The following is a 23,755-nucleotide window of genomic DNA, read 5'->3' on the forward strand; positions in this document are numbered from 1 at the left end:
AAAAATGGATTAAGGAATATCTTATCGCCTTCAAGCTTGCTGGGTTAAATATAATACTACCAATATGCTATTGTTGCATCTAAAGAACAGGGAGACCACCATTAGATGACTGCATTTATTTCTTTGGGGGGAAAAAATTATGTGTTCAAACAATAATTACTCTTTACTGTTTAAGTTGTAGAAATAATTCTGATGTTGCATTTTTTTTCCCTGTGATTTATTAAAGCTTCTTGTAATATTTAAATAGGTTTTCTCTGTTTTCTGTGATGTGATATCTACTTGAAAATGATGACAAAGGACCAGTCTGAAACAAGAAAAAGCTCCAACTCTTCACTCTTCTAAAGCATAAGACAAAATACATGCGGTGATAGGATTAATTAGCCATGTGTGAAGTTGGGTCTTGGCTGTAACACATGTTTTTTTATGCAGTATGTGCAGATACATTTTTTTTTTTATCCTTCACACTCTTTTTTTCTTAAAGCAGCTGTCTTTTTCTTAATAATGCGTGATCTTTTCCATCTCAGCTACACGCTGTTTAGCCGTAGTGATACCGTATTCAAGAAGCAGTTTAGGTTTAGGTCTGTACGGTAACTTCAGAAAATACATGTTCTTTCTTATGCCACAAGCATTAGAAAGAACATGTATTTAGGGGGGTTTGTCTGAATAGTTTGTTGTGTGGATGACTTTCTGTCTTGGTGGACTGCAGGGCTTCATGAGGAATTAATTGCTATTTCTCAAGTGTCTCTTACTGCTTAGCTTTTACAGAGATGTCTCTGTTGAGTGTTTCGTGGCACATTCTCAGCCTGCTTTCCAGTGGGTGGTGAGAGTCGAAAAAGGAAATACTGGTTCATATTTTGGAAAACATTTCCTCCATCTTCTTGTGTAAACCCAGTGTGTCCATGAGTCCCATGAGGGCTTGTCTTTGGTTTGATTAAGCTGACAGTAACCTAAGAGAGAAGCTGGATCCATGTCTGGAGTGTACTGTGACTTCAATGATCACTTGAACGTCTCGGAAAATAGAGCATCTTCAGTTGTGTATGAAGACTGTGAGTATGTTCTGATGTTTTAATATGGTTTTTACTTTTGAGAACAATAACATTTGTGAGCAATACCACTTTTATTCCTTTCAGGTCAGTAGTATTCTAGTGGATGTGAATCTGTTTAAAAATTATTTCTTCTCTCCTTTGTTAATAAGACAGTAAGACATTTAAAACCATATAGCTGCCACTGTGCTGTAAGGGTTTTAACAGGGCTGTAGCAGCGGAGGTTATTACAACACACCAGATTACACTTTAAAAAAAATATATACTGTATATTATTATTTTTTTTATCTTAAACCACAACTACAGAATATGACATGTTTGTAATTTTGACCGAGAACTGGCACTTTTAACACCAGTCAGACAAAATTAAGTTTAAAGGGCTTAAAGTTTGTAAAGAAGTGTGTTCAGGTGAAACCCTTTAGTCCAGACACAGGCGACTAGAGCCAGTGTCACAGTCAGCCTTTCATTGTCATTGATGTTGGTGTGCTATGTCCAAATAATAACACAGATTGTAAACTGAGGGTGCAGCCCCACCCCTCTGCCTATTGTTTCAGATGAAAAAGAAACCTTTCTCCAAGTATGAATATCGAGTTTTGCACTTGCACACTCACACAGACTGATGGCGCTGTTCTGTGCTTCAATGGGAAAATAGATCAGATTACGGCTATAATAATACAGAGAGCTTTAATGAGTTACAGTTCTACTCAGTGACTCCTATGTGACACAAGCACCCTTACTGAGGATTAAAGAGGACCTTAAGGCGGTCCCTTCTTTACTGATATAGTACTTCTGAGCATTATATGAGGAATGCCCTGGAAACTTCATGGACAGTGAATCATTGTTACACCCTTCAGAATCTGACTGAACCAGGGTAAAGAAAACAAAGCACAATTCTGTGGCTGATATAATAGAAACAGAGGAGACACATCAGAAGAGACAAAGGAAATGTATCTCTCGACTACTCACTGACAAACACCCCATGGCTCCTGCTCAGTGCTTCTTTCAGTATAGTCGAACCCAAGGAGATGATGGTGGATTTCCGGAGGTCCAGCCCCAACCTGCAGCCTGTAACCATCAACCATCAGCGTGTAGAGGTGGTTCAGGCTTGTAAGTACTTGGGATCTACATCTGGATCACAAACTGGACTGGTCGGCTACACAAACTCAGCGTACAAAAAAGGTCAGAGGCTAAGGTTAAGGTCATTTAATATCTGCCAGAAGCGGCTGGACATGCAGACTGTTGTTGCCAGTGCCCTCTTCTACGCTGTGGTGTGCTGGGGAGGAGTCTTAGGCCATAAGACTCAGCTAACGCCTTCAGCTGGACTGTGGTATATATCTCATCTCATCTTGTACTGCCACTTAACCTCACTAGGTTTTTGGGAGTTGAAAGCCACGCAGAAAGGAAGAAAACCCATGCAGAAAAGCCTGAGCTGGACTTGAACTTGGACCTTCTCAGTGCGAGGCATCAGTGCTTGCCGCTGTGCAGCCCTGTGGTATGTACACTCATTGGCCACTTTATTAGGTACACCTGTTCAGAGGAGAATGGGCAGACTGGTTGGAGATGATAGAAAGGCAGCAGTAACTCAAATAATCACTGGTTACAACCAAGGAATGTAGAATACCATCTCTGAACGCACAACATGTCGAACCTTGAAGAAGATGGGCTACAGCAGCAGAAGACCACACCGGGTTCCACTCCTGTCAGATAAGAACAAGAAACTGAAACTACAGTTCTCTCAGACTCAGAGAAATTGGACGATAGAAGACTGGAAAAACGTTGCCTTGTCTGACGAGTTTTGATTTCAGCTGCAACATTCAGATGGCAGGGTCAGAATTTGGTGTAAACAACATGAAAGCATGGATCCATCCTGCCTTGTATCAACGGTTCAGGCTGCTGGTGGTGTAATGGTGTGGGGGATATTTTCTTGGCACACTTTGGGCCCTTAGTACAAACTGATTGACAGTTGTCATGTCACGCCCCTGTCATTCACTGATCATTTGGACTAAATCCAGTCAGCCCTCAGGCCGCTGGTCATTAGTCTAAAGTGCTGCTGGAGCCAGAGTGGGAGGAGGGAGAGGTTCAGAACTACAAAATCATATGTTTTGTGATTCTTAGTTGGAAAGGCTAATGGCTAATGGCTAATGATTTTTAATTTGTGAGTCCACCCACTAAACAGTCTCTTTTTTATGGTGGAGTCATGAACACTGACCTATCTATCTATCTATCTATCTATCTATCTATCTATCTATCTATCTATCTATCTATCTATCTATCTATCTATCTATCTATCTATCTATCTATCTATCTATCACATGAACTCCATCTGACTGTCCAAAAAATTTACAAATGAGACAACTAAACAACATACATCAGTGTTTGCAAATCAACCGGCAAGCGAGGGTGAAGTTTGAGGCGGTATTTGAATGTGGAAGGTTTGCAGTGGCAACATTAATTAAGTATTGGATTTTGACTCGGGAGACTTAGGTTTGTGTCAGGTGTTGGAACATTATTTTTTTATATGTACTTGGTGTTCTTTGGTAATTACTATTATTTTCTTTGCATCAAAATAGAATATTTCACAATGTTAACTGTTGTGAAGAAAATGTATTGCTTTATCAAGAGGTTTCTCTTCCATGGGGTGGAAGAGAAAATTTAATCAAATCAAATAATGTGGTTGTTATGCCTTATTCTATATTTGGAAATATTGAGTAATTTCATTAAGAAAACAAAAATGGCAACAAAAAAATCATTATTGAGCTCAATTCAACATTAAAATACATTAAGTGCACAAATCAGGGTATATCAGCTGTATAAATTAAAAATAAGTGAGTGTAAGTCAAGTCATAGACTTACACTTAGACAGACTTTAATGATCCACAAGGGAAATTACTTTGTCACTTGCACATAAAAGTAAACACTCATAAAACCACAAGAAAGATGAAATAAGGTTAAAGTAAAATAAAAATAAACAGTGTAATCAAAAAAATTACAGAATTAGCATTATGAACAAATATACAAAAAGTAGTTGGCAAAACAGTGTCCAGGGTGATGTGGTTGTTTGGCCAGTTGCATAGCAACAGCGGCATGGATTGTGTCACATGGTATTTCCTTGTCCTTGTCGCTGAGGGAGGGATGTAAATTCAAACCAGGTTTGTTGACCCGTAGAGTCTGAAGCCGGGCACAGACACACCGTGGTCCTATGAACCAGGTCTACAAAGCACTTCTCATGACACACTCCCTCTGGGTCTCATCGAGCGCACACAGTCCATTGATCCTGCTGCCAAAGACCTCCCGTTCCCCATGAGGACAGACGGCACCACCGACCCGAACCTCCTTCTCCGCTCCTCCACCTCCAACTCCAGCCTGGCATCCCCAGCACTTCTGCTGAAGTTCAGCGGAAACAAGTCAGACAAAAAAACATCCACTAACACACTTAGAATAACCTTAAAAGGTTATTCTTCACGAGCTACTGGCGACATGCAGCCAATCTTTCAGGAGCATTTTTCAAAAAAAACAAAAAAACAAAACTTAATGTGGTTACATTAAGTTCTGATGAGAAATGTGCTTCTGTTAAGCAAACAAATGTTTTATTTTACATTTACCATCTTAGCAGTTTAACCATAGTATATAATAGGACTAGTCCTTACATGTCTGTATTTGGATCAGGATTCATATTTAGTGATATTAATGAAAACTACCCTGCTGACATTTATTTTTGAACCTTTGTATCATAACTGAATTCAGAGATCAAATACTTAACATTGTGAGGGTTCAGCCTCATGTTGGAAAAGACTATTGGAAGCCATGAAGGAAATCAGTTTTTAAAATCAACAAACACGTATTCATCTTTGCACCCTGTAATCATGCAACAGCTTGAGAGCTGGACCGTTGCAGTGTCCAGCATAATTTTCATATTAAGGCAAACTATATATTCAAGACAGAGATAAATGAAGAGTTGTTAACTACAGTCCCAATCAATGGGATCATTAATATAAGGTGCAGCGAACTGTTATATTATGATCAAAGAAAAACTAATAATTAAAGGGATGGTGCTTCAAAGATGTCATCAATCATCAAGAACCTGCTGAGCCCAATTACCCCTTCCTACTTCATAGAGTCCTATATGATAAAAACCGGAGAAGGTAAGAGCAGCATGACCTCAAAACATTCTTATCCACATCCCCCGCCATTTCTCTTGTTATATACTAGATTCACAAACCCAAATAGGTTGGAGCTGATCAGAAAATACATTTGCTCCATTTCAGAATATGCCCAACACCGTGTTCTTGAATTTGTGTGCATAGCGTATAAGCAAGCGTATGTCTTGTGCATTCACGTTTCCTAATTAGAGAGGCTGTTAGTTGCCTCAGGAGCCACTGATATCAATTTTCATAATCAATTTTTTCCAGCAGCTTTACAATTTTGAGTGGCGTGCTGCAAAACAAGAATCAAATGAGTCCAATCTCAGATGCTCATTTTTACGGGGCCACTGTGATTGATCATATAGGGAACTATTAAAAAGTGTGTGGTAAACCTGCTAAAGGGTTTAAACTGAGTAGCAATAGACATTTGAGTAGAAAGAAAGTCAGTTTCACTTTTTTGTATCTTTTGAGCGAATACTTTTGCGTTTCTGGTTTTGATATGAGAAATTAGTAGTAGGAAGGTTCACCGCTGCTCGTGATTATGAAAAAAGGTGAAGAAAAAAAAAAGATGCTGTAATAGTCACAAAATAATGAAGCTGAGCTTTGTGCCCTGTATATATTTTACCTACCTGAGACTGATGTACCTATTAGTTAAAATGATATGTTGCAGAGTAAACAACTTCAAACTTTTCAGCGTGGAGGCTCACAGTTTTTTTTATCAGCTAAACCTTGATTATCGAATCCATAAAATATCAGACTTTAATGAACAATGCAGAAATATTTGGTGTCTGGACAAAACACACTAAAAAGACTTGTTCTATATGATATAACCAACTCTCAAATATGTAAGCCTATGCCATCATTTGAAAAAAAATAAAAATAAAAATGGTGTCAATCAGTATGTGATGATCACAGTGCAAGAGTCAGTTGCAGAAAGAGAAGGTAAACAGAACTGGTAGAAGAACCACCACCTGAGCGGCAACATGGTAGAAACTTCCAGAAACATGCATTTTTATAAAGGTGACGGTTACGTACGAGATTAAAGAGCTGTACCATTATCCATCATGTTGTTGTTTGAAATGCTGGTCTATGAATGACTCCAGTTGTTTATTATATGACGTAATAGGTCAACCGGGAAGGGGGCCGTATTAACCCATTGAAAAGACACATATTGTCACCTAGTGTGGAGGAGGAGGACATGTTAACGTCAGTTATTCAATTTTCTCAGCATTCTGAAAGTTGAATTTTGAGGATAGCTCGATTAAGCTGTGCATGTAAACACACTGACAAACTCTGAAAAAGCAAACTAGATTGTGTTTAAGTGGCTGGTTACCCTTCCTCTTTTATGTAACTGTACTTTTAAGTAAGTGGATGGTATACGGTGTCTCTCTTAGTCTAAATTTGAATGTGTTTGTTTGTGTTTGTTCATTTCTTGCTTCAGCTATGAGCTATACATTGGTATTCATGTTGGTGGTCAGAGTACACAGATGGAAAAAGGCTTAAGCACCTGCCACAGCCTGTTCGTCAGGTTCCCCCAATCCTGCATGTGGAATTAGAGATTTTGTGTGGTAAACAAAAAGCTGTCTGGAAAAATTAACTACATACTGCACATCTAATCTCCATCCCTGCATTCTGAAGTGTGCCGACTCATTGCCTCTAATAGGGAGTGGAAATGACAAACCATTCTTAAACAGCTGCCCCGGAAGGTTATGGAGATAATATGATGCATCACTCTTTGTAACATGATCTAAGCATGGTGTATTTGTGCTGGATCACTGAAAAGAAGGTTTTGGTGTTGTCTCATTGTCACTCTCTCATTATCTCAAGCATGTTCTCAATATCTTTTACCTTACTCATTCTTTGAGACGTCTGTGCCTCCTATTCCAATGCACTCACATTAGTAGGAGCTGTGTGCTTTTATTATATGTTGCTTTTATCATAGCTGATGGAGTCACAGCAACCGCACTTTGCGCGATTTGTATTTCACACTGACACGGTGGTGAATATGTGTGAGACCTCCTACCTCCTTTGAAGTCCAGCCACCCACTGAATTGTAAGTTGCTCAACATAAATCTAAATGGCAGAGGGAGGGTAAGATTTCCCTACCCCGGCTCTCTCGCTGTGGTGGCTTTGATCACGGAGCACAGCAAACTGTTTAGCGCTGCTACATATAACTGTGGCTTTGAACGGCAAACATATACAGGTCGTCACATGTTTTCATTGGTTGTATGTAAAAAAAAAAAAAAAAAAAAAAAAAAAAAAGAAGCAAAGCTTTATCTTTGAACTAGATACATAAAGTGTTTAGCGAGACACAAAATTCAGCATTAAGTGAGGTTTAACCAGTGTTTGATCAAAAGTCTACAACCACACAAGCAGCTCTCAGAAGTTTTATTTAAGGACACTGGGACTTTGAGTTTGTTGCTAATGTCAGCATGATAACACTTTCACAATGTCTATGATGTTTAAGTATCGTGTTTCTCATATTCAGTATTTAATGATTTACATAAAACACAAGGTACAACTGAACTTCATAGGGATGTGATTAGTTACGGCTGAAAAAAACTAATGCTTAAATAGAAAAAACTGCAGTTCCTTAAATGATGACTGAAAATACAAGTCAGCCTCCACAGCACACTATGGTGTTTACTTCAGAAAACAGCCTGGTACAATAACGGTTTGGTCTCTATTGCTAAGGGGTTGTTTTTATTTGTTTGTTTCTTAAAATTATGAACCCATTTTCTGTTTTCGTTCCATTTATGCAAAAATATATGCATAATTAAGGAAGTTACTGTGTGCCTAGACATCACCCGCTCATCTCAGCTCCACTCACACTTCACCTCATTGACCATTTTTAGATTTCCCAGGAGTTAGGAATCAGGCACCGGCAAGGTGGCAATGGTTGGAGCAACTACACTGGTCCACAAATCTGCTCTACAGGAGCTTCACACAAGGTCCATCTGCATCTCTCTTTATATAAAGTACATTCTGTCCATAGGCCTCCATAATAAAGTTAGACTTTGATAGACTTTATCAATCCACAAGGGAAATTGCTTGGTCACACAGTCAGAAGCTCGGCTGCACATAAAAGAAATAAATAGGTAAATAATAAGTAAACACTCTTGAAAAACACCAGTTGAAAAGAAAATTAGGTGTAAGGAAGTTATAAGAAAAAAATGAAATAACTAAAAATAAATAGTATACGCAAAAATATGCTAATATTTGCAAATGTACAAACATTGAACTTTACAGGAGAAACGAATATTTACCGCCTTGAGCAGGAACGGTTTTCTCCTCTGCTGCTAATTTATAAATTTACAACACTTATTTACATGGGCTAATCATTATGCATAATTAGTAGCATGGCTACTTTCAGTGATAGGTTGAAGCAAAAACATGTAGCCAATTTTTTGCCCCTTTGTTAAACTACTCAGGAGTTAGTCAGGAGCAGCGTGGCTTTGCAGGCGTCTCAACAACCTGATGGGTGTTCCAAATTAAAAGCAAAGGAATCAAAATTAATAACATGAACTACCTGGTGACTATTAATATCCATCAATATATTCTCGCAATAAATTTAATAGTCTGGTGTGTGAATGTGTGTGTGTGCTTGTGTGAGCAAATGGGTGGATGTGACTCTGACTGTAAAAGCGCTTTGAGTACCTTTGAGTAGGTAGAAAAGCGCTATATAAAAGCGAGACCATTTACATCATCTGCCTCCTTTACAGCCAGGCAGCTAGTATGGCTAAAAAGCAAGTGGTCTTTCATTTTTCATATCAAGATGCAAATTTAGAAACCAACAATATATGTGTGGGCATGATTCAATCATACCCTGTGGAGCTAGGCTAATCTCATATACTAACAGTTGGCATCCCTTTGCCCCAAGCCTGTCATGTATACACGTGTGTGTATTTGTAACATCGAACAATATGAAGACACACACAGCAAAGCATGTCTTAAACTATGTAATATAAGCAATAGACCCTTGCTGTTGTCAGATTGTCAGATTGTTGTAGATTCTGTGTTAAATATAATTTCCCCTAGAAATAATCTAAACACAAATGAGACGGTCCACAGTGCAAATAATTAAAAGCTTTAATAGTAATTTGGCTGCGTGTTCAAGAGGCTCTCCAAACTATTCAGCACGAAGACCCATTTGGAGAAGGACCAAATTCAAATTACATCAGCAGATTTCAAAGAAACAGACTTTATTTATTTCTTCAGAATGCAGGTCATGGCACAGCCTCAGGAGTGTGTCCTTATTCTTATTCAGAGCAAATGTGACTTACAAGAATTATTAATAATAATAATAATTATAATAATAATAATAATAATTATAAAGATGCTCAATAATTGCTCTTTTGGAATTAAATACATTTTTAATTAAAACTTATAACAGTTTAAAGAGAGCAAACCACAGCCAGTGATCTGTGCTGAATAACAGAACAGTGTGAAAGTGAAATGAAACGACAAAAGTAAACATACAATGGATAAACGAATGATCATACGTGAAAGAATGATACACAGCTACACCTGATAGATATTTCATTCTCATATATTGTGATATCACATATGTCCAAATTGCTTTATGCTGCATTATGTGAAAAACTGACATGAAATTCAGATTTGAAAAGATTTGAAAAGATCAGTAATTGTCGCAATTTCATATGCTAATGGAGTTTGCTAATAATGTGGACTAAACGGTTGTTAAGCTGTTGTTAAACTGCATTACCAGACAGGCAAATGTGATACTAAATGAATGGTTAAAATGCATGGTCCTTGACTGGCATTGAAAATGCTTTCTACCCCTAGGTCACATAATTGGTATTCCAACTACACATCATTTGGTACAGGGCTAACCGATGTCACTTAGTATGGCCCATGTCAATGTAATTTTGTGGACACCGGCATGCAGAACATGTGAATCTTAATCAGTACTCCCACATTGGGACTTATTTCAGGAACTCATTTCTTTGTTTTCCACTAGGAGCATTGATCTTGGAGGCTTCCCACAGTGTACGTCACCCATTGTAAATAATCACGATGCATGTCTTCACTACAAGAGAGCGTGATTAGTGGTCTGTTCAACAGGATACCATGAAACTGTGTATGAAAAGCTCTTCCATCTCACGTCATACTGTAGGATACTTTTCACATGTCCTTTTACAACATCAAATCACATGCAAGAAGGTGAAATTGACGAAAGAGCTACAAGTGATTTCTGACAGAAGGCGGCACTGTGAATTTTATCGATTAGCCACTAGTATTGTGAACATACTCTTCACAATACTAGTTGATAAATCCATTTACACACAGGACTTTTGTATTGTGTCTTGATGCTTTTTTGTGTCTCAATTGATTTTTACAGAAGAATGCACACAGGTTGATTCATGTACATAATTGGACGACACAGTGGTGTGGTGGTTAGCACTCTGGGTTCAACTCCATTGACCGCCTCTCGCCCAATAACAGCTGGGATACGTTCCATCCCCCCAACGACCCTCTAGAGGACAAGCGCTTAAATTATTATTATTTATATAATCCATATGCTGTTTGTTCTTTGTCACGTACTGTGGTTCCTCGCTAACAATTTTTTCATCGAATTTCAATTGACGCCTTTGATAGTGACTTTTAGTGCAGTTCTGTTGGTTTTGCAAGAGTCTGTGTCTGCTTCTCCTTGTTTACTTGTGAGAAGATTCTAGTTATCTTACGCTGCTGTTAAGATCTGACACGGACTTGGAAGATGTCTACATCACTCACATTTCACTGTGATATACACTGTTATTATTACTGGTTGTCTGTGTGCACCTGCTGACCTTGAGTCCTTATTAATTCAGGCTGTCAGGCTAAAGCAGGCTGTTACAACAAAGGATGAGCCAATGTTTTAACTGAGATGTTCTGGGTTACGCGTCAAATGATACACCATCAATAATGAGAACACAAATGCTCCCCTGTTATGTGACCAGGCCATGGCTCCAATGGAAGGTGGGGTAGGGTAGGGTGGTGGGAGGGATAACAAATAATTAAAGAAGGTTCACAGTCGGATTGTTGTCAACCTCCAGTTTCATACCCCTGCGGAACAAATAAACACAGTTGCCACTTTCATCAATTTAATTTTTTGGCATTTACTGTTGGTCAGTAATTTTGCCGAAAGGATGCAGCCAAATGGGTTTATACTGGCATGGCTGAGTTTATGTAAGCAACATTTTGGCAAAGTATAAAGATCACTTGAGGGCAATTACAGCTCTCTTGTACACTATGTTACTTTGATATTTTTATCACAGGACATTCTTAATGTGTCACAACCTGGCTCAGATGAGGGACAAAACATGGAGACCACACATGTCTCTTTAAAGTAAAAATCTAAATTATAGATTAAACTTAAATAAAACCGAAGCCAAAAACATCAATATCATGCAATGTGTTAGAATATGTAAACCTGTGCCCACAACAACCACAACCCAGGGAGGAGAGAGACTGAGACTGCTCACCCCAGTATTTATAGGTGGACAGTCACAGGAAGTAGGCCTTGAGGCCCAAGGGTTGTCACAAGAGGTTTCTTTTTTATGGCCTTTTATATTTATTGAATATCTGTAGCTGGGCGGCACAGTGGATCTGTGGTTTTCTTTGGGTGTTCTGGTTTCCTTCCACCTCCAAAGATATGCTCGTTAGGTTCATTGGTAACCCTAAATTGACCCTAGGTGTTAGTGTGAGTGCGAATGGTTGTTTGTCTCCGTGTTGGCCCTGCGATGGACTGGCAACCTGCCCAGGGTGTACCCCGCCTCTTGCCCGATCTCAGCTGAGGATAGGCTCCAGTAACCCCCGTGACCCGAGTGAGGATAAGCGGTAGAAGATGAGATAAGATGAGATGATGAGAATATCTATAGCCATCCTAGAGCGACAAGAATGATCTTGCCTGTAGCCATATGTCAGTAAAGGTATGTACCCCAAAAGAAGCTGGCTCCAAAAGCAAGTCAATCCCTTTGGACCATGATTAAGAAGTGTTTACAAAGCAGCAGAATGCAGCACAGGATGCAGCTAAACGGGACGGAAATGTCGTTAGTGGGGGGGCTGCAGTTCCTCAAATGTCCAGTTGAGGTCGACATCAAAAGTGAGTGAGTCCCCATCGACCTCCATGTTAAAATGTCTAAAACAAAGTTTAGCTTTCTGACAGCTACACAGAGGTGAATTTTGTATAGCACACATTTTATTTGGTAAAATGAACTTTGTTAAATAAACTACACTACAGTGTATCATAACTTAGGTTGTGGGTGCTATGAACCACAAGTGGGTGCAGTTGCAAGGTTGCCTCGGATCCACCTTTTTTGTCTATTTTTAAATAAGCCGAGAGTTAAATTTGGCAGCCAGTGACACCCACAATGAATCCTATAGATCACGTTGCAGAGGGCTCATCCATCTTTGTATGGGCGGGATGGTTGTAATCTTTGTCTTTGTCTGTCTTTTCTATTCCAGGAGATAATAATGGATGGCCCCATCTCTTCGACAAATATTTTGGAATGCCGAGTTCTAAAGCAGGGACCAAGTCCAATGTATGCTGTAAGTACTTATGATGAGTATTCAGTTTATATTATTACAATTATAATATTATAATTATTATATATATTATTATAATATAGAATTTCCCCTGGATCATTCCTTCATTGGAGAAAGTGAAGAAAAGACTGCAGAAAACAGTTTGTAATGATGGTCCATCATAACAAACTCCATTTAAAGACAATGTCAGTTTCACTGCTATTATGAAATTTGCATTTTGTCTCTGCTATAGTGAAAACTGAGTATTTAAGCGAGCGATTCGGATTCATCCTCATTTTATTCCCAACAGTTTGACACTGCTCAGCCCGGGGTTAATTGTGGTCCCGCTTATTTCCACAGTGTTGCTCCAGCTTTATCATCAGATGTCACTCACTGATATCATCACTGTGACACTGAGACACTAGATATCAAGCTGTATTCATTACATCCCCAACAGTAGCTGTTTATCTTTTATTTTCCACATTGTAATTCACACAGTGTAGGGAGGATTTCCACTTTGTTCATCACAGAATTCGTGTTTATCATGTGCCATTGCCATATTTATGCTTTGTCACTGTAATAAGGAGCAATGGTTCTTGGAAAGCAGTGAGGATGATTTTTGCAGAAGAGGAAAAGAAAATTGAAGATTATTAAATGATATCTATTTTTTTAAACTGCTTCATGTTATATTCACGCTGAACAACTCCTGGCAGCATTAGAAACATATCAGATGTGCCATAACTCTAGAGCCTACACATGTAATCCATTCACACATAAATCCAGTGTAAAGTGAACTTGTCATTGTGCAGGAGGAGCTGAGGCTAAAACTTTACCTCCAGGTGTTTTCTAACTTCTTTCTGCTGCAAATCAAACTAACATGAGTCTTTGATGGTCACAATCAGGCCATCAGAAGCCAACGGCAGCTGTGTAAGCAAGATAAAATAGAAAAAGACCCCAAAACAAATGACTTGTGAGGTATTAAAAACTTTTTATCAGTGCATCTTGAGACGTCTGTGCTTTGGATTTTTTCTCCTGTGTTCCTTGTAAAGCATCAATCCGTGATATTAAAATGCAAGAGAACATAAATGAGGAAAAAGGGGCAAACTTTGACTCGTGTATATGCTCTGTGTTGCCACTATATCATTCACTAGAAAAAGAATAAACAAGAAGAAGCTGTACTTATTTCTGAAGATAAAAGGATGCCAGTGACACTTATGCAGCTTACAAAGGACGTGATGTAAGTAGTGACATGGATATAAATATAAATGAAAGAAAAAAGGAATGAAACAAACAAAAAAGTATCTGATTTTAATGCTGAATTTCCTGTTAACTCGATCACATCCTTGTTTGGAATGCTTAGAAGATTAAACACATCCGTTGATTTTGTAAGTGATCAATTTAAGCCTATTTAAACTTTAGGTGCTTTGAATTACCTGCACTTTACTTTGACAGGAGTGAATTAGTTAATTATTGCTTCGTCAGATTTGTTCTATGTAAAGAACCACAATGTACGCATGACTTAATTACATAATTATTCATGTAATTTGCCACCTGCAAGTTAAACAGTAAAACTGAACGTCAGGTTTCGTTTGCAGCTATTCCATCAAATTTGTGAATATGTCTCCTCTGTGAACAGTTTGGGCTTTTTTTTATTCTTCTCACATACTGATTCGTCCATGCTGTGTTCACAGAGGATCCAACTTTAGAAAGTGTGCATAAAAAAAACAAAAACAAAACAAAACAAAAAAACACTCGACTCCAGATTTCCTACATAAATGAATATATACACGTGGATGAGAATCACATGACACTTGGTGATAAATTTAGTTCAGAAAGTAAAAAAGGTTAATCACACGTGTCTACACATACCCAAGATGTCAAACAAACTTTTCCAACTTTTCTCTGTCGGAGGCTTCTCATCTTAAAAGCAAACGAGGCATAATTGCCAACACATCATATTAGGTCAACAGAGGCAGCTGTCCTCTCTGAGCAGCGGGGACTGAATTGATCCAGATTATAGTTAAATATTGATTAGATGGGTGGTATGTGAAGAGCTGTTTGCTTTATGCAAATACATTCCTCCCTGCTGATTTCTGCTAGCGAATTAGAATCTGGCACAGCAAACACGTCAGTGATCTCAGTTGCCCTCCATTAGGATTCTCAGTGAGCCAGATGTCCATCCACTGACATTACTTCCCTTTGTGTTGCGGCATCTTTAGAAGTTACTGTAACTCAGCATGATGTGAAGGTTTTGTTTCTCTCCATCACTCTCTCCAACCTTACAGTTGCCACGACATTTATGTTCCATTTGGTTTTTTCATTAAGAATCAAAACCAAATGGAACTGGCCTGTGCTTTATCGTCTAACTAACCAATTCTGACTCTTGTCAACGCTGCTCTTTCTCTCCAACTTCTTATTATTTATCAGGGATGTTACTCCGTTTCGTCTTTCACCTAATCCCGCTGAGCACTGTGAGCGGGGTTTGTGAATATCCTCATGTATACCCAGCGATTCCCAGCTTACACCAATCCATATCATTGCTTGAATGTGCAAAGAGGTGAGCTAATCTTCATGCACCTGGTCAGGGATTTTCCAGAGCAGAGATGACATTTCACATGCCAGTAGTTAGCGATTCTGAGCAAAAGCTAGCTGTTGAAACGGATTTAAGCCTGTGCACTTTGATAAGTTTGTATTGCCATTGTTAGTTTTTTTCAGTTCTTTTTTTTTTTTTTTTTAAACCGTGTGGAAAGATGTTGTGGGCACACAACATCCAGGAGCCCCGCTCGTGTGTTCTGCCCCCTGGCATTGTCACCTCTACAGCATAGAAAGGATGGAGGTGGTGGAGGTGAACCAGTTTCACCAGGGGCAACTCCATCCACCTTTGTTAATGTGCATGTACTTGTGTGAAATCCACGAATGCAAGTGTTTGCATTTGGATAAGGTGGTGAAGCTGGTGTATGGGGAAAAACAAAACCTAGCAGTGATGGATTGATAGTTAACATCAGCTGAAGGTTCAACTCCACTGAAGTGACAAAAGGCAGACACAATACAGTCCTCAATCATTTGTATGTGGAGCAATGAGGAGACTGTGACGCCCCGAACATACAGTATAATGCACCTTCAACGCATTATTGTCATTGTATTCACACAGTTTTTCACCAGTCGAAATCCCAACCTCTGACTGGCAGATTGCTCCTACCAGTTGTTCACCTCAATGAAACGCCTCATTAGGATGGAAACCTAGTGGCTGAAAGTGAAAGGATCCCCAGTCAGCTGCTGCATCCTGCATTACAACCATTATTTTAATGACATTTGATGGCTGTACTTTTAACAAGCTAAGGTATTATGGGATCTCAGGCAGATTTTGTGACGGGCTCATAGAAAGTCAAATCATTCACATATGCAGTGTTATTAAGCAGGTTTTACCTCAAAGTACTGTAGCAACAACTTGTCTGCTTCTACATGGAACCTGTTTGAGCATAGGGCCATCGTCAGAACAGGTTTATAAACCCATAAACGTCAGCGTGGCCTCTCACCTGTCATCAATATTGGAGCCGTGTTTTTGCTCTGTCATTCATGGAGTGGATTTGTTCCTTCCTCCTGACCCTGAAAATGGCATACGCATAACTGCAGCTATGGTACTATGGAGCGAGAAAGGGAACAAATATTTTAGGCTAAACTTTCTGTAACACAAATAGAACAATATCCAGTATATGCCTTCTCAGTAGACCAGACCCATTTCTCCTCTCATTAAAGTCTTCTCCAATGTGTGGAATGTGATACGAGTCATTCGGGGCTAACTTCTCTCAGACTTGAGAACACTGAATTGAAATAGACGTTTTGTATTCAGGCCACATTCATGACATTCACAATTGAATCCAGTGAGATGAAGATATTTGTCACTAACTGTATATTTGTTATAGCTGGGCTTTCTGCATGTTGATTAGCAAAATGATCAATGTGCAATTATTGTGTACTTTTTCTTTAATCATCAGCCTCCATCTACATGAGGGGTAAATATGTTGGATACATACATGAAGCCATATAAAACATCTCTATGAATACATATTGCAATTATTCCAAACCTGGTATGCTACATCCCTAGCTGCCATGGTGCAAATTAAGACTAGATGGGCTACTACATGCCAAAACCAACTGTATGCAAGTCAGAAATCAGAACAAATGAACTATAAACAATGAACATTTCCTATAAAAACCATGAGTTCAAAAATAGAAGCCAGACAAATACAAAATTAAACCAATAGTCGCAACAAGTCACTCTTAATAATAATTCTGCTGTCATTTCTTTCTCTGCTGCTTTAATCTCGGGGCTTACATTCTCCTCCAGCAGGTCTCCAACCAGCTCCGCTCCTTGACACTGTTTGATTGACATTTTCTCTTATGTCCCTGCTGTCTCTCCAGTGCTTGGTGTCGTTCCTGAGTTCTGCCAGTGTAGAGACCTGGAGTTGGACTGTGATGGTGCTCAGCTCAAAGACGTCCCAGTGGTGGCGGTGAATGTCACCATGATGTAAGTAGAAAATAACTCCAGATTTTTTTCAATATCTCGGAGCTCACGCAATCCCCAGGAAGACGGTCATCAATGCTCAGACTGCCACAGCTTCTGAGAGGACTTGTAGCTGACATTTTGCAGTGCAATATCCCATAATTCACTGTGAGTACCTGGAGAACAATGAGAACCAACTGAAATAAGAGTGAAAACTACTAAGCCAAAAAAAAAAAAAAAAAAGCACAGCTCAAAGATGTTTTTATTAAGCTTTCAAAAATAGGAAAGGTTAAATAAAACAACAGACTGACTTCTGGTCAAGAATAGAAGACAAACTGCTGACTTTATATATATATATATGTATTTACATACAAGACAGCTGTAATGATAAACTTCCTATGTTATATTAAAGTTAATAGTTTTGTGGCCTGGCCTCCCCCATTATGCAGATTTTATGACTCCATTGCAAGAGTAATCTAATACATTTGTCCAAGGACCACAATTTTTGCAGATTTTCATTTAAAACTATTAAATCAGTTTACTGAATATTTTCACAAATTTTAGTTAGCCTTTACGACAGTGAACAATCTCTTAAAAATTCATGTGAAATTAATGATAACTAGACATTTATGCCTTACCGGAAAATGGAAACGTAATTGTAGAATGCAGTCCTCCATCAACTTTAACAAGTTTTGACACTATTGTGCAGTGTCCTGATATGACCCATTTTCTGTTGACACATAAAGCTGGCAGTAGTCATGCTCTTTTGTATTTGAGCAACATTAATCAAGCATAATTTTCATGAGTGGTCCAGTTCCCCATGTCAGTCAGACAGGACACATGTTGTTGTAGTAGACGAGAAGGACGAGCCAAATGAGATTGTGTCAACAGTTAAAAGACCTCCCAAAAGGACATAAACTGACCATGTCCAAAAGTTTGACCTAACAGTTTGTGAGCGGATGAGCTTTTAATCATCTTTTAATCCGTTAAAAGCTTTGGAATCAAGAACTGAATCAATTGGTCAATTCAAGGTCTCTTGATAAAACAGAACTTAAACTTGCTAAGCTGTAGCTTACCGTTTTTAAGGATTTAATTTTCTGGTAATGGGCTCAGTGTGAGAAGATCATTGTTTTTGATGGAAATCTTGTGATACAATGATCTGGTGGGAAACTTTTGGACATGGCTTTCATGTGGATGTTACTAACCAGACACCCCCACCACATAGCAATGACACTTGATGGCAGCAGCCACCCCCAGCAGGATGCAGCCATGAACAGCCTATGAACAAACCCATTATGATGTCACCCATTTGATTCTGAACCTTGAAAATGAAGCCCGAAGTGGGCGGAGCCTACGGCCGCCATGTTGGATGAGCTTTACTCCACCCACACGCTTATATTCCAAATATGGACGTGGGGGGTCCTGTCAGACATTGAGACCTACCCACTCAACTCCCCGCTGCCTGTTAGCCTAGGCCACCGACGGTCACTCATGGCGGGAATGCTCTTAATTATGCAGAATTTTAAGGCTTAATAAAAAATAAACAAATAAGAAAAAAAATAAAAAAATTCACCCCCCCTTACAGTTGCCACGAATAATGAAATAAACAATTGAGGAAAAAAAAAAATTTTTTTGTAAACATGTTTAATAATGCTGTAAATTTGGGCTTTTTAACATGGAGGTCTACGGGGATTTGCTCCCTTTTGCAGACAGCCTCGAGTGGCCATTCGATGAACTGCAGTTTTTTGCACTTGGGCTTCATCGTGCAGACCTGGAGGTTGTTACTTGCTTTGCCTGGGCCAGACCCGGCCTGCCAAACCAAATGTAGTGGCCCACTTAACAATCCCAGACAATTCCTCTAAACTTTGCTAATTTAAAAAAAAAAAAAAAAAAATACTATCACATATCCGTATTTAAAGGTTTGCATTCATTTTAATATATACAATGATAGTATTATATATATTGTTATACATATAATATTTAAATTATATTCATAAAAGTTGCTCATCTTCATCCCTCACACAATGGTATATTCTGACGTGTCTTTGCTCGCGACTTTGACGCTATATTTAGCGAGTATTCATGCCCTATAGCGACTTTTTTTTCTTCAAAACAGCTACTGTACTAGTGACAAATCTGGTGACTTTTTCTGTTGACTCAGATGCGAGAGCACATATCGCTCTTCTTTATGGTTGCTGCTCTGCCCTCAACCACAGGCAGGCCCCCCTTCCCTCCCTCTCTCCCAGGTGTCAACATCGAATGAGTCTGGCCGACTCAAATCATGGGCGCCATGTTAGATACATCGGAGGGGAGATTCTACAGTGACACCCTATGGAGCGAATGTGCTGTGTTGAGATAAATGTCTTATTTTCACCATTAATGGGCCTATAAATGTTATTGCCAACATCTGTCAATATGTAAAAGACACTCATCCCAGTGTCTACTTACTTCTAAATATCTTAAATGCTTTGTAGCCCAATCAAGTCATCAGTCACAGAGCTGTGTATGAGTTCTCCTCAGTCTCCCGTGTTCATTCATAGCCGTTAAAACTTTGAAATTACTCAGAAAAATTATAAAATACTCAAAAATGGTGAAAATCACATTGAATGGCAACTGGACTTATTTTCCTATAAAATCTTAACAAATGTCAAAGATAGACATTAACATTTACCTCACATAATAAGGAGAAATCAGCTGACATCCAGTTCTTCCTTTTAATCTTCTGCTCCCATAACGTTCTCCGTTTTTTGTACACTGGGGAAGCTCCACCGTTTTCCTGATCCTGTGCTGCGGACGTAGGCTGAGGACTGTGGCATATTTAAACGTTTAATCCAGTTTTATTCTCTGTTATTGTCACTTCTCTGTGGATTAATATCGGTTAGATGTATCTAACATGGTGCCCATGAAACATGTGAGCAACTCAGAACCAATAAGCACAGCGGGATAGCTCAAACGATCCACTCCCTAGTTGGCCAGACTCTCTCTAATATATGGCTCTATAATCTGCAATGATACAGTGTTAAAAAAATGTAACATTTGTTGACACTATAATTTTCTGTTATAGATTGACACCATCACAGAAAGTAAAGTTGATGTGGCCCACACTGAAAAAAGTTTGGGGACACCTGATTTAGAGTATGTTTACCACCATTTATTTTCTTTACTCTTGACAAGTGGGAGACTTCTGACTTTCATGATTTGGTCATTTATCATTTATGAAAACCCATATCTGTGAATCAAGTGGTCTGCTTTTCAAATGTAGCAGCTCTGAATCACGATGAGCACTGTTCATGATGTAAACCTCTAAATATACTAACATAAATTTTAATTCTACATTCTGATATCGAGCGTCTTTCTGTCCCTCAGGTCACTACAAATGAATCATCTTCACGAACTGAAAGCAGACACATTCTTTAAGTATCAGAACCTACAAAAACTGTGAGTTTTCCATTAACTGTGGTTCGCATATTATTAGAATATATATGGCTTCGTTAGGTTTTTGCAATATAGTGTATTATATTGTCTTATTGCTGACTTTCTGTTTTTGATTCTGATGTCCTTTCCTCTGTTTCTTTTTCCTACAAAGCTCCATACATTATACATGAGTGTTATCAGCATGATTCATTCATTCAGTAAAGCATAATGCTGTCACTCAACCTCTGAGTGGCAAGTACAGTTTCACAGCGACAAAGCTGATGTGTGTAATGCTAAAACAATGGCTGCGAATGCTGACAGATATAACCGCCCTGTGCAGCAGATGCATTCAACACCGACTCATGTAATTTATCAAGCTCACACAGTGCCACTGACTGTAGCAGCATGAGGATAGGTCTGATCATTTGCCAGGGACAATTTGGCTTTGTCACACTGTCAGCCTTCATTCAGCTTCACTGTATTGAAAACTTCCCTGAGATGAGCATAAACAGAATAAACTTCCATGTGAGAAGTCAGAGGTTTGGTGAGCCCACAGTATGCATGGAAAATAGAAATGGTTAGGAATATTTGACACCAAACACTGATTTCTATCTATCTATCTATCTATCTATCTATCTATCTATCTATCTATCTATCTATCTATCTATCTATCTATCTATCTATCTATCTATCTATCTATCTATCTATCTATCTATCTATGTCAAGCATGAGACTGTTTTGTCCTCTTTTGTTATATAGATATCTGCAGCACAACAGAATTCAAGATGTGAGTCCTGATGCATTCAGGGGGCTGTACAATCTTACACGGCTGTAAGTGTGACGTCTTTTCTAACACATGACATTCAATGAAAGAGCAAACAGTGTTGCACAGGCAATACACACATAAACTGGAAGAAGATGTATTTGTCCAGGCCATGAATTTGCATTTGCATTAGCTGTTTGGGATCACAGTTTGTGTGGCTCAGCTGAGGAATGATGGCTAATCATATACACGCATGATATCCTACCGTTGTTAGTTATGATTAGCATTGTTTTTAGATATTCTTTGAGGATTTATACACTCAGTTGGAAGTTAATTGCACTGCATTAATTCATAATGATATGAATGGTGTTTACAGACAAAGAAAGAAATACATATTGATATAATTCAATACAATTCAGTGGCACAACAAACTACATTCTCCAAAATGATTATAAAATTGACTCAATATTTCTCTAAACCCGTTTCAGGCTTGCAGGACTGTTGTGTTAGACTGCACAAGTTGTAGCTATGTGTAGCTTTGTACTGACAGCCGAGTATTGCCCTCCAACATAAAACAAGATATTTTAAAAACATATCACTATAAATGTAGCTATGCCTTATACTGCAGCTAATGCATTAAATAAAAAGGATAAAGAACAAAGGAGTTTTGTTATAGTATGTGATATGATGTAATGTAATGTAATGTGATATACTTTTCCACACATTTGGTCTGACTCTACCTTTCATGTTTTGATCTGGCCTTCTGAAATAAAATGCAGTTATGTTTGTATGCTTCCAACTAAGTAACTGAGGTTTGTTATAAGGTTGTATCTTGTGCTCGCTGCCTCAAAGCATAAAGAAAATCTTCAGCACAGAGAGTTTGGTGAAAAGAATCTGCCATTGTTTGTTTTTTTTGTTTGTTTTGTTTTTTTTGTCCAATAATGTAACTGCAATTTAAATTTCGATTATTTTCCATTAAGTAGAGGACTCTATTCATGGTCAACCCAATTTTATCGCTTAATGCTGACGATTACAATGAAAGGACGATCGAATGTCAAGGTGTTCCCATTTTCTTTTTAAACTGCACAGTTTGAGAACAGACAACTTTGCCTGTTTTCCATGGGAAAATGGTGCCATTTTGCCTATATTCACGGAAAATAACAGTCGTGGTCGCTGCCAACAGCTGTCATTACGTGTTTCCTGCTGCAGGTACAGGGGCTGGGTACCATTCATTCATTTGAATTTCAATTCCGACCGGAAAATCAATAAATGGAAAAACAGTTCGTTATTTCACTATTTGTTTTTCAACATCAAACAAAAAACTTGTAGAAGATGAGATGAGATTTGGCATTATTGACTTAGGTCTTATTCTGACCACATTTAATTGCCAGTAGAAACACCATTCTCAAAATGTAGAGTTACAATCTGCTGTATTTGTCATTGTATTCCATGTAAAAAATGTGACCTTTATCAAAAGGATGACCCAGATTGGCTGAAATCTGTTGAAATGACATGTCAGCAATCACCTGAAGAAACAGGTCAATAATGCTGCACGTGGTAGCTTGATCTGAATTATATTATTATCATTACGCTTTGACTTGCCATTACTCTAGAAAATGAGTTAAGCTGCTATAAACATTTCAGTTGCCTGACAAGGATTGTGCCAAATTCGGATGTTGTTCAGACTTCTTCAGGTTCGTCGAACCTGAAGACGGTATTCAGAAAAGCACAAATAGTGTGTTTTTAACAAAAACTTATTTTGAACAAGGGGAACTTCTTTCTCTGTGTTTAACCCATCCATTTCTTCACACAGCAACACGTACGCACTACTATGTAATGACTGTACGTATTGGACATCATGCTGCACAACGTCCAATATGTACTGTCATTAAATTATATTAAATGTGAAACTGAAGAAAGTTTTCCCATTATTTAACATGTTCATCTGCAAGCATCCTCTTTGTTTAACCTGTCTTTTATCATTTAGATACCTGAGCTACAACAAGATATCTGTCCTGAAACCTGGAGTGTTCAGGGATCTGCACAAGCTGGAGTGGTTGTATGTTAGTTTTCTACAAAAACACAGTCATTTGCGTTGTTCTTCATGTTGTGTTGTGTTTCAGTATTACATCACGGACATGTCTGTTGATGATGTGTCTTCTGAATATGTTTCGTGGGAGTAACAATATCATGTTTGTGTTGTTACTGTCGTAGGATCCTAGAGAATAACAATATCCATCAGATATCATCGATGACCTTTTCAGGACTGAACTCCCTTGTTCTACTGTGAGTTTATATCTCTACTTTAAGCTTTTTTTCTGTGTTGTGATGTCCGCTCAAATCATCGGAAGTACTGGTGATA

General features: G+C 38.5%; 1 protein-coding gene across 1 annotated transcript in view; it reads left to right on the plus strand.

The window, feature by feature from the left end:
• Positions 1-12,657: 12,657 nt before the first annotated feature.
• Positions 12,658-23,755, plus strand: part of rxfp1 (relaxin family peptide receptor 1) — a 30,786-nt gene continuing 19,688 nt past the window's right edge. Inside the window, exons 1-6 of the mRNA XM_047584373.1 lie at positions 12,658-12,736; positions 17,135-17,240; positions 20,583-20,654; positions 21,390-21,461; positions 23,381-23,452; positions 23,608-23,679. Of these exons, the coding sequence (XP_047440329.1) occupies positions 12,697-12,736; positions 17,135-17,240; positions 20,583-20,654; positions 21,390-21,461; positions 23,381-23,452; positions 23,608-23,679 (434 nt within the window). The 5' untranslated portion in view covers positions 12,658-12,696. The remainder of the gene's footprint in view (positions 12,737-17,134; positions 17,241-20,582; positions 20,655-21,389; positions 21,462-23,380; positions 23,453-23,607; positions 23,680-23,755) is intronic.

Source organism: Mugil cephalus, chromosome 5 (assembly GCF_022458985.1).
Source record: "Mugil cephalus isolate CIBA_MC_2020 chromosome 5, CIBA_Mcephalus_1.1, whole genome shotgun sequence".
Classification (NCBI taxonomy): domain Eukaryota; kingdom Metazoa; phylum Chordata; class Actinopteri; order Mugiliformes; family Mugilidae; genus Mugil; species Mugil cephalus.